A 19,152-nucleotide genomic window follows, 5' to 3' on the forward strand; every position below is an offset into this window, starting at 1 on the left:
GAATCCTAACAGGGACATTGTTGCTTTTCGCATTGTCGAATTGTCGCAATTACGTTTATAAGGTGATTAAATCGAACTGAATACCCAGGTTAAAACAGTCAGCTTTTCATTACAAATTACTATGTCTTGTGGGTTATCTCATTCAAACCACATCTTACTTGGGATGAGTTAGTCATTGTATGCGTGGAAGTGGGGTAGTCTAGTGGTTAAACCATTCGCTTGTTCCGCCGAGGACCGGGGTTCGATTTCCCACATTAGTACAATGTGTGAAGCCCATTTCTGGTGTCCCCCACTGATATTGATGGAACATAGCTAAAGCGGGGTAAAATTAAACTCACTCACTTTGTGTACGCTTTGACAGAATATAAGTAAATAAAGACTTCCACCTGCGAGTTCTATAACATGCTTGCATACAATTAGCAGCAGCTGTGCAATGCATGCTTTGAAAATGAGAAAGCCATACTTGGACAATTCTGACCCGTGAGACACACACGACACAGGCCTGTCACCCCCCGGGACACGGTTGCTCGACTCTACTTTTTCTGCTGTTAATCTTCTTATCCGTAAAATACACGTTAGAAAAACCAATACGAATAGCTGAATGTGTGCAGCCATAAATGGTAAAAGAACGCCGTCTCCAAAATACCTTCTCAAATACTGTAATACGGAATTACCATCATCTCTTTAAGGTAAAAACATGACCTAATGCTGTCACTCTTATTCACCATGTAACATATCTTAAATCTGTGGTGAATGCTGGTTTGTCGGAATAAAATAAATAATTGAACTTAAGAACACATTATCGATTACTGCGCTACAACGAGGTAGTCTGGCAAGTTTCCAGGTCACGGTGTGACACGGCGCGGACTTTGTTCAGCCGTCTGTTGACTAACGTCAGTGTTATTTTGTGTGTTACATTGGGCCAGCCCGGAGGTATATCACATTTGTCAACAGTATGAACGCTACACTGAAGCCTACGACTGAATCTGATCATGGAATCTGGCTTGTATCGATTGGTACGTATGGATTATATGATGAATATTTTCATTCGTACGAGTCGTTATTTATGTAAGGAAAATACAACAGACACGTGTGAATGAACACGGGTAATGTGACAGTTGTAGATACCAGGTAAAAACACAACAGGGAGGGAGGTGTGGTGACTGGGTGGTCCGGTGGTTAAAACGCCGAAGACCTGGGTTCAATTGCCCACAAGGGTATATTATCCGCCATATTGGTAAGCGAAGCCTGAAACCAAACTCACTCACCCTACACAACTCGGCACAATGTTTACGTTTCAAAAACTGTAACACGATAACAGTGCATATGTCAAACTGTAACACTGGCAGTATAGAAGAGGCGTGGATGCAAGGATCACGACGGTTGCGTGTATATTCTTACACCTTCACGCGATCACTTCTTGTCATTCTAAGAGTGCAGTGAATTAAATCACACCATAACACACAGTTACATATGTGTATTTTGTGTCAAGCCAGCGTATACTAGGAGTATGTCAATGTGGACATAACACAATGGGGGCAATATCCATGTCATACTGGGACAATGCCCATGTCATGCCACGATATACTGGGACACAATGTCCATATGATGCCACGATATACTGGGACAATGTCCATATGATGCCACTATATATTGGGACAATGTCCATATGATGCCACGATATATTGGGACAATGTCCATAATGAGGCCACGATATATTGGGACAATGTCTATATGATGCCACGATATATTGGGACAATGTCTATAATGAGGCCACGATATATTCGGACAATGTCTATAATGAGGCCACGATATATTGGGACAATGTCTATAATGAGGCCACGATATATTGGGACAATGTCTATAATGAGGCCACGATATATTGGGACAATGTCTATATGATGCCACGATATATTGGGACAATGTCCATATGATGCCACGATATATTGGGACAATGTCTATAATGAGGCCACGATATATTGGGACAATGTCTATAATGAGGCCACTATATATTGGGACAATGTCCATATGATGCCACGATATATTGGGACAATGTCCATAATGTCGCGGCTTCTAAAGGTACCCAGCAGAAGGTTTGTCCCATAAATCGAGAATGACATACCAAAAAGTCAAAAAAAAAAAAAAGCAAACAAAAAAACCCAAAACATATCACATGTGTTCTTTTAAGCTTTAATGTGACAAGGACCAAACTCTAGTCATTTCTTCACCCTGTTTCCAGGAACCTACTTGGTGTCAGTGACCGTCTTCTGGGTGGTAGGGACGTTGTTCCTCGTCGTGGACGTCACCGGAAGACCGGTGTGGATCAGACAGTTTAAAGTCCAGCCTGGCAAAAACGAACCGGTAAGCTAATATGATTCGGCTGGCTGGCTGGTGGGTATATCAGCTGGTGTATCTGCTGGCAGGCTGTCTGATAGGCTGGTTGCATATTTGCCTGTTTGGTTGATTGGTTGACTGGCTGGCTTGCTGGTTATGATTAGTGAGTTGGTTTAGTTGTTGGCTACTTTGTTGGCTGGTTAACTGATGGATCAACAAGGTGTGGGTGACATATACGCAGGATGGCCTCATTCAAGAGCTAAATTTATTTGAAAGCTGTTTTAATCATTCATATGGACTGAAGTTCCAACTGCGTCATATCAGTGATCACAATTATATCCGATGCAAGTATGTGTTGTGACTTATGGCCCCGGTAGGTCTGAATATTTCCCCGTCCATCGAGCATGGACATTCGGCGTTTCTTTGTCCTTTGTTTGTTTCTTTGTATTGTGTCAGGTTCCACCACTGGGGTAGCTTCCACTCTTATCTTCGCGAACACCAAGCATCATTATTTAATAATACATGTCTGATATTCTTTATAGAGTCGGATTTGTGCAATACACACTGATTTAAGACAAACATATTTCGAGTGACCATGAACACCGTTTCGTCCTTATATCGTGAAGATGCTGGTGAAATAGTGTCTCAGAATTAAACCCAAACCAAAATCTTCATTTAATCTCTAAATGGAATCATGAGCAGACAGATGCTCCGAAGCTACTTAAACGAAATGTCTCGACATTCCATTGCTAAGCAGATGGGTTTGTGTTGTCTGTGTGTGTGTCTGTGTGTGTGTGTGCGTGTACGTGTGCGCGCGCGTGTGTATTGTTATATTTTCTTCGTGGATATTTAATTTCTTTGTTTTGCTTTTTATCTTTCTTTTTTTGCAAGACGTAATGTACAACGTTGTGACTTACGCTGTTTTGAGAACAATACGGAAGAACCAGCTGAGTACTTTATTTTGTACGTCAGTTTATTTATGACAGTCATGACTGCCACTTAATCCATAGCGTATAGACTTGAGATTTTATATGAAGCCTATGAGGTCATAATACTAGCGTGGGGAATACAAATGAAGACTCCCAGACAGGTTGTCTATTGCAAGATTATCCGTAAGAATCATGTTGTGAATCCACAGTCTTTAGCAGCTAGTGACACACCCGTGAAGTATGTATAAATGATGTCACAGAACACAATCGTAGACATAGAAACGGTGCACAATATTATTAGTAGAATATTTTAATGAAATTTTTATCTGTAGAATTATCTGCTAAAATAGCTGACGTTCTTTTTCGTTTTTTTTCGTTTGCTATTGGGCTTTGATGGTTTGTGCTATTTTCATCTTTTTGTTGTTGTTCTGTACATGGTTTTGGTGTGTTTGTGTGTGTGTTGTGGTTGTTGTTGTTGTTCTGGTTGTTGTTGTTGTTGTTGTTGTTGTTGTTGTTGTTGTTGTTGTTGTTGCTGCTGCTGTTGTTGTTGTTGTTGTTGTTGATGATGTTGATGTTATGCAATATATTGATAAATGAAGGTGCTCATTGAAGTATCAGCTGGTAGAGACATTGAAGTATCAGCTGGTAGAGACATTGAAGTACTTGCTAGTATATCCACTGGGGTATTAGCTGGTATACTAATGGAAGCATTAGTTTCTAAATACATTGAAGTATTAGTTGCTATTAACACTGAAACATTAGCTGGTATACTCACTGACGTATTAGCTGGTATACTCACTGAAGTATTAGCTGGTATACTCACTGAAGTATTAGGGGGTATACTCATTGAAGTACTTGCTGCTATACTTCTTGAAGTATTTGCTAGTATGAACATTGAAGCATTAGCTGGTATAATCATTGAAGTACTTGATGGTGTACTCATTGAAGTACTTGGTGGTGTACTCTTTGAAGTATTAGATGGTTTATCCATTGCAGTTGGAAGGCATAATATTACACTTTCACATGCTGTTACACCATTTAACCAACAATTGTCACGGTTGGCATGTGTACCTACTCTAGATCTAGGACAGCATAAGATACAGTGACTGTCATTGCACCAAGCTGATTATATCTCGGTCTCGTAAACGCGATCCCAGACCTACTATCTGCTAGTGACATTTCGTGACCTTGGCGTCAAGTTCTTGACCACGACCGTCGCTGGCATGTGCATTACACTGGTCTCAACAATATACAGAGGTTCCTGGCGAAGTCTTGCTCTTTCTTGAGAACGTTTGGATAACAATGGTTCTACCAATATATTAACGTTCTTGTTCATTTTGTTTATACATGGATGTCTGTTGGAGAAATCGCAGTTGTTTACCAATAAAAATGGAGAAAACAAAATCAATTCTGTGAAAGGATGGGCTTGGCCATGAATCGTTTCCAAGTTTTTCGTACATGTGTGAGTCAGTGCGTCAGATGCCAGATCAGCATGGAGGAAATATGAATGGACCTTGACTGCTAAATGTGTATCATTTCATTGTAGCCGAGTACAAATCTGACCGTATGTGAATTTGCGTGTTTGTCGTTGAACACTGCAACGTTCCAGCTACATGACATGAAACATTCATCATTATCGTACCTCACACATAAATGTCGCTGTCTGATTGCCAAAGCGCTCTTCTGTTATTTTCACTGTACGCCGTGTAACATACAATGTACATTGCAATACACCCTGCTGCCAGTAGCAACTCACTCGGTACTTCATGGTTGTTACATTTTTAACTCGAATAACATGATGCACGGAAATTACCGATGGTTTGCGAATGAAAATCGGTGGAAGGGGGATAACTCTAAATCTGTTTTCTTGCGATGGCTACGAAAACATTTGACTCTGCATCCAATAAATAAATTTTGACAAAACGTTCAAATGTAGTCCCTGTGAATGTAAAGAAGGGGAATTACATCGCAGCGACTTTACTAAGACAATACCTGCGTGAAAAACAGCAAGATGCAAGATTCGAATCGTTTGATCACACAGGTTGGCTGAAGTGTACGATCCAATACCCATGCTTCAAACACTTCAAAATTAACACTGAGGTGTTCGGTAGGATAAATGCGTTGTTCACTAGTCCCCATGCTTCAAACACTTCAAAATTAACACTGAGGTGTTCGGTAGGATAAATGCGTTGTTCACTAGTCCCCACGTGACAGTGAACAACGTATAATGTACCCATGGTCTCTCGATTGTTTACAAATAACGAGCCTTGATGATTGGGTGTTCTAATCACATCAACTTTCTAATCTCTGTTGCCAAAGTACCAGTGGAGAGTTGACATCTCAGTCAAATATAATATGATTGGTATATAACATTGTCAGTTATGGAGATTAAACGAATTCTTCGGTCACCAAATACTTGTTTTACCTTCTAGGCTATTCAACTTGTCCGAAATTCATTGCGCATTTATGATTAGCAGGGGGCACAACTCTTGTTTGCTGTCCAGCTGTACGATCCTTCAAAAAACATTTCCAGATTCGACCTCCCTTTATTTCTGACAATATCTTTACTTTATCCACATCTAATTACAACTATACTACAGGTTAAATCTGGTCCACTTTGGCACACAACAAAGGTCGTTATCATCAACCAGATCTTTGTCGGCCTGCCTCTCAGCTTCGTCAACGCCGGTCTACAGCGATACCGAGGCTGCGACCTGACCTTGACCCTGCCTCAACCAATCGACTTCATTCGAGACTTCGCAGTGTTTGTTGTCCTGGAGGAATTTGGATTTTATTACTCACACAGGTTGACAACGTGTTCTTTAATTCCTTATGCAAAATTGTCGTACTGCCACCCTGACGATGGGCAAATTCTTGTACCAAATACGACTTCAAAAATAATGTGTGGTGATACGATGTGGGACAATAGCTAAGCAAATAAAGCTGTTTACCCGCATATGATAAATAAAGTAACATAACCGAGGCAATTTGCATATTGCATAGTTATATTACAATAAGTTACCATTACAGTAGCAACAGCGACCTTCTGGTCAATCTCGTAGAAGTCATAAGTTCATGCTTTACTCATGAATATTATCCAGTATAACATATTTGCATTCTATCATAAGGCCATCGCCACCATTTACCTTTAATTTAGATTCCAAACATGCGGCAGTGAAAAATGTTGTCCAATAACATCACTGCTGAGAAAAAACACACGAGGTACAGATATAACAAATGAATATGACATCACATTCATAACGGAACTATGTTTGTGACTGGGTTCAGTGTAGTCAACTAGTACAATGGAGATACAATACACTGAGTATCCAGGATGGCGGTTCGTTTCACAAGTGTAGCTTTTGATTATTTGTGCCAGACTGAAATATATCACTAACTGTTTTCTTAATGTCATATTGTCTCGTATGGCTTGCAAACAAACCTCCATAATAACAGGAAAAACCATGAATTCTGTCATTTATTGACTTATTATTCTGGAAAACATATTTAAAGTTTTATGAATAAACTTTATCCTAACATTTATTCCCGATGGCCTCTCATTCCAAGCAGTTCCCATGAACGTCAATCTGGAGTAACTGTGGGTTGTAAATACGTATAACCTCCTCCCCTAGGCTACTTCATCACCCTGCGTTCTACAGCTGGATACACAAGCAGCACCACGAGTGGACGGCCCCCATCAGCTACGTCGCTATCTATGCCCACCCTATTGAATACATCTTCTCCAACGTCATCCCTCTAGTCCTCGGGCCCCTGGTGTGTGGATCCTGTCTCCTGACCACGTGGACGTGGTTCGCCATCGCCACCTTCACCACCATGATCCACCACAGCGGCTACCATCTGCCCTTCCTCACGTCGCCCGAGTTCCACGACTTCCACCATCTAAAGTGAGATGATGATAGATGTATTGACAAGAACGCAAAGACCAATGGTGCTGGTTGGTGATGATCTCCACCGTCACCACAATCACCATCACCACAATCACCCTCATCACCATCACCATTGTTATTTTGCGTTCTTCTCAATACACCCGTTTCCTTTACACTGATTGCACCCTTATACATTTGACAGGGATGGTAAAGCCGTCTGTGGCGTCGTAGGCTACTCTAGAATTTCCCGTAGGTGTGCCAGAACTGTGCGATCGTTGTTTCGGTTCCAGGTTTGGTTGCAATAAAGATTCTTTGTATGCAAATCAAGTTCGAAGCGGTGCAAACTCAAAGTGGGGATGACGCTGTTTTCTCACTTTCTAAGAGTCACGTCCTAAATAACAACCTGTGCGTTCTCAAACATCAAATACTTACGACCTCTTTGAATGGATCCGTTACATGTTGCCTGTTCCCGATACACTTCAACTTATCTATAGACATATAATGTTGCGCCTTTTATTGAATGATTAGCTTTCAGAGAAAACCTCATCAACGAGACAACTTGCTGCATTCTGTAATCCCTCGTCTTGCAGATACAACGTGAACTACGGAGTCACTGGGTTGTTAGACTGGTTCCATGGGACTGATCTCAAGTTTCGTGCTGCGCCCCAGTTCGAGAGACACAGAATGATATTCAGTGCCGACGACATGAAGCTCCGTGAGGACAAAATAAAGTGACAGAGGCAGTTGACCATCATCCACCATCTTGCAGTGACGACACGCGGACTTCAGACATTGAACAAATACCCTTTCTTGTGTTCTGTTGTGTGTAGAAATAACACTCCACGACTATGCAAAGGATGGCACTTCCTGAGGACAATACTCTTCCCTCAATCACGACTGTAGTTGTAAAAGAGGAGCTGTACGTAAACACGAAGGTTTATATTTTCATGTTTTCCTGAAACATGCTTTTTATGGCATGTCGAGGCGCATTCAAGTGTAGGGACTCACATCATAAAGTAACGTGCTCTTGCAATATTTGGCACGGGTAAAGTCAGTCAAAGTCAACTTAGTCTCAGTGTTATTCGTCACCTCTACCAAGTCTATCAAGCTCTAGTCGGGGATCGCCATAGGTAACCTCTGAGATTAACCTAGCATAACACAGCTTACCAAATCGTGAATGCAGATACTCGCTCATACTTTGAGAACTTTTACAACGAAAGGTTTCTGCCCGAACGATTCCGAATGCTATTTTCGATCTCTTCCGAGTGATACACATAGAGCACGCTACAAAAATGTGAAAGCTGAGTAAACAGTTGCTGAAAATAGCGTTTTTATGTCAATATTCAAGGATGTCAGCTTCCGTAAATACTAGCTAATGGTAACCATGTCATCAGAAAGCCCTAAACGTCAAATACCTGTGTTTTATGTAGATTTTCGTTTGTTGAGGTAACAGTGTCAGTGGCTGAGGAAACCCAACAAACCCTAAAAGTAGCCGATATCTGACTGCTTAAATCCGAGTTTGATTGGACGGTCATGGGTCGCTCAAATGTTACCTAGAGCGGCCTCCTGCTAGAGTTTGTTAGACTCGATGTAGGAGTGTAACGCATAGTACTGAGACTAAATTAACTCAGACAGAGGTAAATGTTCCGACATCGATGGACACTTGACCTTTGTTTTGGGTTTACCATTATTAAAGGATATTTAATGTCTTGATATTATACACCCCGTCTCATGACTGTAATTATATATCAAATATAATTATTATCATATTTCCCGTCTCGTGTCAGTTGTAATATTACAAACATGTTAAGTTAAAAAAGCGAAACCTCAATGTACGGTCACTTAACCAGGAATAGGTGTTAGTGCTTGAGGCGTCCGTAAAATACAAATGCGTTGTCTGCAGTAAAGAGGAATAACACAATCATGAGTATCAAATTCCTAAGCAGAATATTTCCACCGGGAGATTATATATGTTGATACTTCAGTATGTAGAGATAGTTGTTGGTTAAGATCGAAGATAAATCAACTGCGAACACGAATATCTATGATGCTTCGGTTTCTTTTTGCATGTTGAAAAGATTATTGGAACATAAAGCAAATTAATGGGAAAGACGAAACATATTGTTTGTTTGGGATATGTCGTGAAATAATATACGAAGTCGAGGCTTTAACAGTTCGAAGCATTTGTGTTACAGAGCTTTACTTTGCAAAGTCTGTTATTGTGACAACAAAAAGCACATGTACATCCAATAGAGTGTATCCAAGATATACTTTGCAAGTCTTGATCACTGATGTTCTGAAAATGGGGAGTTTCCATGGGGTCCTTTTGTATGGTATTTTATTCAAACCATTTTCAGGGACTGTTCGTCAACAGAACAAGTCTGCGGCCTTAACCAGTACTGTCATGGTGTGTTTGGTGGTTTAATGTTCCTGCGTGCTACACACCTGATATCCACGCGTATATACACTCGCACACATGCAGTTTCACCAGGTCATCCGAACGTATACATGTACATGGCAAACTTAGGGTCATACGGACCTCGAAAAAACCCGTATATTTCCTTGTATGCATATAATTATGAAATACTGTCGCTCGTGTAGTAACTGTCAGCTAACAGACATTTCCCTGTGCTGAAAATGGAAAATGTACTAATTTGAGATGCATGGCGGTTACAACAGATGCAGGTCACCTTTGCACGAAAACCAGTCGTAACCAAAACAAATAGTGCTTGAAGCGTTTGTAAAATAATCCATTCTTGTACAATAATGAGAGCATGATTATAAACAAAATATCACTTGATCAATGCGAGACACTCTACCTTATTTTAATCAGGATAATACAACTTTAATAATGGCAAAGTATATCAAAATTCACCTTTGGAGTGAAGTTATTCTTTACAACACTTTACGAATGGCAACATCTTTAATATATTATGATATGAGGTATAGATTGTAGTAATGTCATCGTGACGGCGTATTGATGTCACAATGCCCCCAAGCATAGCATACGCTTGACATGAGAACATTTGAACTTCCTATCTCGAAAAGGTTCATACCCGAACGATCCCGAATGTTATTTAGCGTACGCTCGCTTCCGGGTGATGCACACGGCGTACGTTACAACCATGACAACGGTGAGGAAGCAGTACAATAGTGTTTTGGGCAACATTCAAGGATGTCATCTTGCGGAAATATAGCTAATGGTAACCATGTCAACAGAAACCCCAAAGCGTATATACTGCAGATCAAATAACTGTGTTATATGCGGATTTTTGTTTGTGGAGAGATCTGTGTCAAAGACCTGTATATTTTGTAGGTCCGTCCGATCCCTAAGTAGTAGTCGTTGTCTGATTGGTTAAATCTATTTAACCGTCTCGCGTTTGAATGGACGGTCATAGGTCGCCCAAAGGTTACTTGACACGACCTTCAACTAGGGTTTGTAAAATAGTTAGCAATTATGGATACCCAAATCAAATCAAAACAGGGTCTGTGGAATGATACAAAACAGGTTTTCTCTCTGTTTTTTAACCACAGTAATGGAACTATACGCAATGATGTCATCTCGTTTTTCATGTTTCTTAACCTGACTAAGGGCATCGCTACATTCTGACTGATATTGCTCCAGGCAAATACTATTTTGTAAAATGTCCATGTGGTAAGTAAAGGAGATCGTAGTACTGTTCAAGATCTAGAAAACCATTCATGATTTGTTATGAAAGAAAAGTTTGGCGATTAACCGATGGGGTTTTCACATTTAATATAACTGCAAATTATACCAATTATTTTCAATTGAAACCATGCGCTATAGAGCACAGTCTAAGTAAACTTAGTCTCAGAGTTATTCGTTACACTCCACCACTGAGTCTAACAAACCCTAGTTGAAGGTCGTGTCAAGTAACCTTTGGGCGACCTATGACCGTCCATTCAAACGCGAGACGGTTAAATAGATTTAACCAATCAGACAACGACTACTACTTAGGGATCGGACGGACCTACAAAATATACAGGTCTTTGACACAGATCTCTCCACAAACAAAAATCCGCATATAACACAGTTATTTGATCTGCAGTATATACGCTTTGGGGTTTCTGTTGACATGGTTACCATTAGCTATATTTCCGCAAGATGACATCCTTGAATGTTGCCCAAAACACTATTGTACTGTTTCCTCACCGTACATGAGAACATTTGAACTTCCTATCTGGAAAAGGTTCATACCCGAACGATCCCGAATGTTATTTAGCGTACGCTCGCTTCCGGGTGATGCACACGGCACACGTTACAACCATGACAACGGTGAGGAAACATAGAGAAAAAACATAAAAAACAGAGAGAAAACCTGTTTTGTATCATTCCACAGACCTTGTTTTGATTTGATTTGGGTATCCATAATTGTAAACTATTTTATAGGTGATTTCTATGTTTACCCACCGTTATTTGAGGCGGTGGGGTAGCCTTGTGACAAAGGCGTTCGCTCGTCACGGGTTCGATTCCTCATATGTGTACAATGTATGAAATCCATCCCTGGTGTCCCTCGTCGTGATATTTCTTGAAAATTGCAAAAAAACCGTCGAAAAACTCAACTCACTCACTCACTCGCTATGTTTTTTCCTTTTTAGTTAATAGGGAAGCAAAAACAGAGTTATCTCCCTTCCAGCACACTAGCACATTGTATTGTCGGCGAAAAGGACTGTGTATTTTTTATTCAACCAATATTGAAAAGTGCGTTGTACAATATCTGTCACAAGGGAAATACATTAACGTATTTTATTGTGCTGTTATTGAATGTATTTTCTAAAATTAGGCTAAAACTGACACAAACATATTTAGAGGCCATAAAGCACAGCTATAGCGGGAAAGTTCGCAAAATATTACATATGGATTGTCAATACCCTTTTCGGACAAACCATGTTAATGGCATAAAATGCAACTCAAGCAGTATGGCAGCACCAATGAGGTTACTCCACCTCTGCTGTGACGTAAATATTCATTTCGGATTTTCTCCATAAATCCCTTCGATGTACTGCTACATGAAGTTGCTGATATACGACGATCCAGTGTCACTATGTATGTAGTACAGTCCATGTAATAACTGTGATAGAATGGAACTATCAATATTACACACAATGCCATGTCTACGATTGTTACTGACGTCATGTCGTATGCACGATACAATACGACATCAATATCGCACACTGCGTCATGTCTAAGGTGTTGGAAAACTATAAACATCTTATATCTGCGATATAATATAATTATTAATACAACACATTGTGTCTCAGGTAATATGCTATAAGATTTAAAATATTACATATTATGTTGTTAATGTAATAGGAAATAGCCCAACTCGTAATGTGGCTTGTCCTGGCTTACAATATGACACACGATATTGTTGTCACATCAACGATACAATATGACTATCAACATCACAGTCCATGTCACATTTACGATAAAATATGACTATCAACATTACAATCCATGTCACATTTACGATACAATATGACTATCAACATTACAATCCATGTCACATCTACGATACAATGTGACTATCAACATTACAATCCATGTCACATCTACGATAATATCACTATCACATATGCCTACGACACAGTATGACTGTCAGTGTTGTAGTCAGTGTTGTGTCTACACCTGAAGATCCGGGTTAGAATTGATCTTCAGAAACCCATTCTTGTCGTAAGAGATTGGGTTTGGGATTGGGTGGTCAGGTTTGCTAACTTGGTTGACGCATGTCATGGATTCCCGTAGACCGATGCCCATGCTGTTGGTCACTGTAGTGTCTGATCCAGACTGTATTATTTACGGACCGCCGCATATAACTCAACTCACTCACTCACTCACTCACTCACTCTGTATTGTGTCTACGACGTAACTCTGTGACGTATGTCTACAATAGAGTGAGAACACACTGTACCAGGTTTTCGATACAGTATAAATGTCAGTATGACAGACTGTGCTGAATATCCATGACACAGAGAGTATTAACCCTGTCCACAACTGGACATCCAGGGAACATAGACTTTCAATACTGACCACTTTGTATCTGATTCATTGACACAGATCTCGATATGACCAGGGCCTTCATTCGTAGCTGATGTGTTAAGAATGGGCTTAGGAAGCTCGTTGCACTACGAAAGTTTCGAGATTAACTAAGCTGGTGCATGTGTGTACATATTGATCTAAACATCGAGCGTACTCCGTACTTCAGAGACAGTTAATGGAGCGGTGACGTTATTATTTGAACGCCGCTCCCAATGACATTGCCGTTGATTGCCTCTGCTCACAGAGGTAAAAGTATCTCTACCGAAATGTACATAATAAAGACGTTGTCTTCCATAAATTATCTTGCTTTTATTATGACATTGCAGTTGTGCATAGCTCCCAGCTGTCAAGAAGACATTCTAAAACCCTCAGGTCGTGGAATTTGAATACTTTGGGCCATGGCGCAGAGATACCCAGACGTACGTAACGTGGCAATCAGTTTAGAAGCTCAGGGTTACTAAAATGTTTACTAAACCCAAAGAACTTAAAGCAGATATTTAATTACTTTTACAAGGTATAACACTCACTCACCAAATGACAACATTTGAGGCACAGATGTGTGGTGTTAAGAATAACGGAAACTGACTCTCTGATTAAATTTATAGATATACGTAATAAAGAAAGTGACAAAACCTTTTCCTAAATGATAAGCCAGATAAAAGTCTGTCCCTTGCATGATTCCGACTTTATCATAAGTATGATTTTATGCATCATTAAATAATTCTGATGATACAGGTTCTTGATGAAAAGCATTGACGGCACTCGCCCCGACAAACAAGCACAGACAGTTGAAAGAGGGCTTTCATTAGCCATCATTTATGTCACTGATGAGTAACATTTTGAAATATCCTCACGGGTACAATTTATGAAGCTCATTCCCGGTGTCTCCCGTTGCTGGAATACTGCTAAAGCCACAGCCATAAAAGTTTTGAAGGTTTTACGGAAGACATGGATGTTGCTTTATCAACAAGTATGAGTTCCTTACACTTTGGTAGACGAGCTCTTAGTCTAGAATTTCCTGATCTTTGAAAGGTGATTATTTGTTTGAAACTCATCCAACAATCGAACACGTCACAAACTTTACTGACAATAACAGTCACCATCTGCAATACAACCTGCAGGCTTCATAGCTGGACATCTTGTCATCTTCAGGTTCTCACGTTGATGTAGGTGAGCTTCATCATATGATTGTTTTATGAAGTATAAGGCACAGACAAATAAACCGATAAATATACTATCAAAAAAGAAACGCATAGATGAGAAATCTGTTGCGAAAATGTTGTTACAATATTTTCAAACATGTATATTTCGTCCACAAATTGACTGTGGTGGATGAAATTTACACCAGTTTAGATATAGGTAATGTCTATACAACCAAGTGGAAACATTTAGATACCTGTGACAGTGAGCGCGATGGTGGCGACGTACCACGACCCCGACGTCGGGTTTCCTGGCTCTCAGACCAGTCTCGTTTCGTACAGTTTGACCGGATATCCTCTGAAGTACCAGCACCCTTGCTGCCGTGCTCTCACCTGTGGCTGTACGATCACGCAACTATAGAACCCGGATGTACTGATCCGGAGTTGCCTGTACGGGGGCGGTCATTTGTTATACCTGTTTGGTTGCAACGAGCTTCAAGCCATGATATCTTGCTCGGACAATAATTCAGTCACCTAGCAACACATGATTGCTAATCTCTAGCATGCATTCTTTCAATGGCGATGTTCCGTGTCGCAAAGTCAAGACGTGACGTAGTGAGTTGACCTTGTCCCTCCGTCAAAACGAACGCCAGTTTCTGAATCTGAATTTTTATTGCCAGACAATGAATGATCTTTGCTGCTCAATTTCAACTAGAAGGTGATTTCTGTAGCGCTGTGGCAATGTTTTTTTTTCTAATCCTCGTAAGAAGTCTCATCAAAATCAACATTTTCTGGTAAAATCGATATTTTATTTGTGTAATTGTGTAACATCATGTTATCAACACTTTTGTCACATATTTTGCCTATTGTTTGAACACAATAGGTAATTAAGAGATTTCTATAAATACAAATCTCCTATGCGTTTCTTTTTGGGAATAGTATACACTACAAAGAAGTTTACTTATTATCCAAGTTGTTTTGCAATTGTCAGTCACAAGCCTGCCATTACGACAAATATGAATTGCAACAGAGTCAACTACGCTGATACCGAATGGGGCCATCATTTTAGTTCTTTATAATCGTATTTGTTACACCCATTGTTACGAATGTGTTTTTTCTGTATATTTTATTGTTAATTAAGTAATAATTATTATTGGGTCACAATGTTTAGTGTTTTGAATAATAATTGTAATGGGTCACATTTCGTATAACAGATGATCCGCATTATTAGGATTTAGGTTTTCCGGGAAATATCTGACCTTGACTTCCTATTTGTTTACTTCCGTGAGGTTATTCTGGGGCATTCTACGGTGTTGGCGATGGCCGTAGGTGCTCGAACTTTCGAGAAACGACTGCAAGTATATATAAAGGCTAGTTGCCGTGTTGTGGGCGACACAGATTGACACATTCACATCCATTCACTGGGGTATATCATCATCAATTTGCCAACGCCTGAAACTGCTGTCAGGCCGCTCGCTGTGTTACATTCTGCACGACTGTTTCTCTCTCGCACTAAGACTTTTGGTGAGTTTGCTATACAATATATTTTGTGACCCATTGCCTTAGATTTTGTTTCACCTGCATTGTATTTGAAATAGACATTGTGATATTGACTTGTGACTTTATATAACTTGCTCTCATTACCTTAATACAGTATCTCAATATTTTAAACTTTTCTTTGTTCTGTTTTGCTGGTTCGCATGGGGTTTCTTACACCTTTTAGCACACCAAATTCTTAACCGTAACAAAACTTAGATTATAAAACGTATCAAGTGACCGTGACTAAAACAGTTCGTTATAAGGGTGTACATACTTTACTGAACATTAATCCATGTCAGATGAACCACGCATACAATGTACTTTGTATTGATGTTAAACTTAGTGCCTACTTTCGGTTTGCCATGAGTGAGTGAGTTTAGTTTTACGCCGCACTCAGCAATATTCCATCTGTATGGCGTCGGTTTGTAAGTAATCGTGTCTAAATCAGGCAATCCAGTGACCAACAGCAGGAACATCGATCTACGCTACTAGAACCGATAACACGAGTCAAGTCAGCGCGCCTGCACACCTGATGCTGTGTTAGTCGCCTCTTAGACAAGCATGGGTTACTGAAGATCAATACCAGCCCAAACCTTCACGGGCTGGTTTGCTATGAATAAACAACTGAATGTTGTCAGTACACTCATGGCCTTCCTGCGCGAATACAGCGGTACCTTATCTCTGTACCGACTAATAACGGATATTATTCCAGGACGACGATACTATTCTTACCGCTAGTAATAATGGATCTTATTCCATTACAACGATTCCATATTCATACTACTGGTAGTAATAGCTCGTGCTGCCTTCCATTACCGACTGATGATTGTCTTTTTCTTCTTGAATCATAAAGTATATTCCCCCAGAAGTCTTAACTGATGTCATTCCAATGCAGCGATGCCATGCCTCATCTCTCATCATAACTGATCGTATTCCTTTAGAACGAAACGATATCCCTACCCGTTTTATTTTATGTATTTATTTTGTTGTTGTTGTTGTTTTTTTTGGTTTTTTGGTTGTTGTTTTTTGTTGCTGTAGTTTTTTTGTTTTTGTTTTTGTTTTGAGGAGGGGTGTCATGTTTAGAAGTTTGTGAATCAGATAAGGATACAGATCTATATCGAAACGTCGAGTCATCAGAATAAAGAAGATGTTCATCCACAAAGTTTGTCCTTATCTGATCACTACTCTCTTCATATATAATTCTGTACCCACCTCGCATCATAACTGATAACATTCCTATACAACGATACTATATCCCTACTCTCACCACAACTGATAACAACCCAGTGCACCAGTACTGGATAGTATATCCATACTGTTATCTACCGATGCTATTCCAATGTAATGATACTATATTCGTACTCTCATCAGAACTGATAATATTCCAACACAGCGATTCTATATTCCTACTCTCATCAGAACTGATGCTATTCCAATACACTGATACTATATTCCTACTCTCATCAGAACTGATGCTATTCCAACACACTGATACTATATTCCTACTCTCATCAGAACTGATACTATTCCAATACACTGATACTATATTCCTACTCTCATCAGAACTGATGCTATTCCAATACACTGATACTATATTCCTACTCTCATCAGAACTGATGCTATTCCAGTACACTGATACTATATTCCTACTCTCATCAGAACTGATGCTATTCCATTACACTGATACTATATTCCTACTCTCATCAGAACTGATGCTATTCCATTACACTGATACTGTATTCCTACTCTCATCAGAACTGATGCTATTCCATTACACTGATACTGTATTCCTACTCTCATCAGAACTGATGCTATTCCATTACACTGATACTGTATTCCTACTCTCATCAGAACTGATGCTATTCCATTACACTGATACTGTATTCCTACTCTCATCAGAACTGATGCTATTCCAATACACTGATACTATATTCCTACTCTCATCAGAACTGATGCAATTCCAATGCAACGATACTATTCTTACTCTTAGCCACATGATACTCTTTTCTACTCTTAGTTACGCCCTTTTCCAACTCTATTCCTCTTCTTAAACTCAATAAAGCAGTCCAGTCACTTCCAGTCATAATGAATCATCTCACAGTCTCTTCATACTTCATTCCTACGTTTCGTTGTATTGCGTCTTATTGTTACAACAAGGTACATTTACACTCCACAGTTTGTCAAACGATATGTTATTCGAGCATAGTGATACTATCATCCTACAACTACTCACAACGAATCATATACCCGATACCATGCCATGTCATACTTTAAACAAATGCACTCATTATCATTACGAGAACATGATGCCATAGCAAAACGTTCTAATCTCCTAAATAGATAAATATTTATTTTCCAAATCGACCCAAACATGATACATCTAATAAATAACAGGGTGTTGTCCATATGTTGACAATCGATAGTTTTTCAGGAAATAGTTTCAAGAAACCCATATCAAGTGTTTGAAAACGTGCTCGAGATTTAATTAACTGGGTGAGAGATTTTAATAAGCGATACAGCGACACAAGTATTGTCTGGCCTTCTCCTCCAAGACTTGGTTCCTGCAAGTGTTGCGCCCTTTGGTAAATCGAACATGTGTTGGCGGCCACCAATCCATGAAAACATGACGAGCAAATGTTTTGCTTTCTTTGGTTTGGAACTCGAGACGCAATAATTCCTTTGTCCGTGTGTGATCGGAAATAACCGAAGAAATGCGGAAATGACCGAACTTTTGTTCTTCTGTTGTGCCAGCTGAAAGCTAAGTGAAATCGCCAACGGTGCCGGTTGAGTCATTGCTATGATAATGATATGAGTGATCATCGTGCAGGGGAGGGGATTGGGGAGGGAGGATTTAGCAAGGGATCAGGAGGAGGCGAAAGTGCTCTAATCCTAATTCCATGTTATCGGCTGGATTTCATAATCTGGCTCTTAACTTAAGTAACTTAACTGATACTTTTCCTTGTTTCATTTTAATTTATTTTAACTTATCGGCTTACACCAATCCGGATTGATGTAATTGCCACAGCAATCAATATTCTCAAACATCTTTCACAAACAAATCTTTAAAATCTAAACACATTATCAGATGATCTTAAATTACTATAAACGAATCTAATATTTACATCGTCCATATATTACCTATAGTTTTTGCAACCCCCTTTGTTTCTCTTGAAATAAAATATGTTTAAAACATATTGCCTATGTGGCATAAATGGAATACAGTCCAAAGTAACACACTCACCTCCATCTGAATCGAAAGTTTG

The 19,152-nt window shown here is 39.7% G+C and overlaps 1 protein-coding gene across 1 annotated transcript; it reads left to right on the forward strand.

Annotated features, from left to right (window-relative positions):
- The first annotated feature begins 826 nt into the window (after nucleotides 1-826).
- On the forward strand, nucleotides 827-8,924 carry LOC137257370 (fatty acid hydroxylase domain-containing protein 2-like). The gene is made up of 5 exons (XM_067794696.1): nucleotides 827-1,016; nucleotides 2,240-2,361; nucleotides 5,864-6,069; nucleotides 6,896-7,168; nucleotides 7,741-8,924. Exons 1-5 carry the CDS (start codon nucleotides 956-958, stop codon nucleotides 7,883-7,885), a joined length of 807 nt encoding a protein of 268 aa, XP_067650797.1. The 5' UTR covers nucleotides 827-955; the 3' UTR covers nucleotides 7,886-8,924.
- Nucleotides 8,925-19,152: the final 10,228 nt, after the last annotated feature.

This window comes from Haliotis asinina, chromosome 12 (assembly GCF_037392515.1).
Source record: "Haliotis asinina isolate JCU_RB_2024 chromosome 12, JCU_Hal_asi_v2, whole genome shotgun sequence".
NCBI lineage: Eukaryota > Metazoa > Mollusca > Gastropoda > Lepetellida > Haliotidae > Haliotis > Haliotis asinina.

Bases quoted from the DNA above. Each gene is read 5' to 3' on its own strand.
- LOC137257370 (XM_067794696.1), top strand. From the start codon at position 956: ATGAACGCTACACTGAAGCCTACGACTGAATCTGATCATGGAATCTGG. The intron at 1,017-2,239 runs GTACGTATGGAT...CCCTGTTTCCAG, and splicing joins AATCTGGCTTGTATCGATTG to GAACCTACTTGGTGTCAGTG. The intron at 2,362-5,863 runs GTAAGCTAATAT...ACTATACTACAG, and splicing joins AGCCTGGCAAAAACGAACCG to GTTAAATCTGGTCCACTTTG.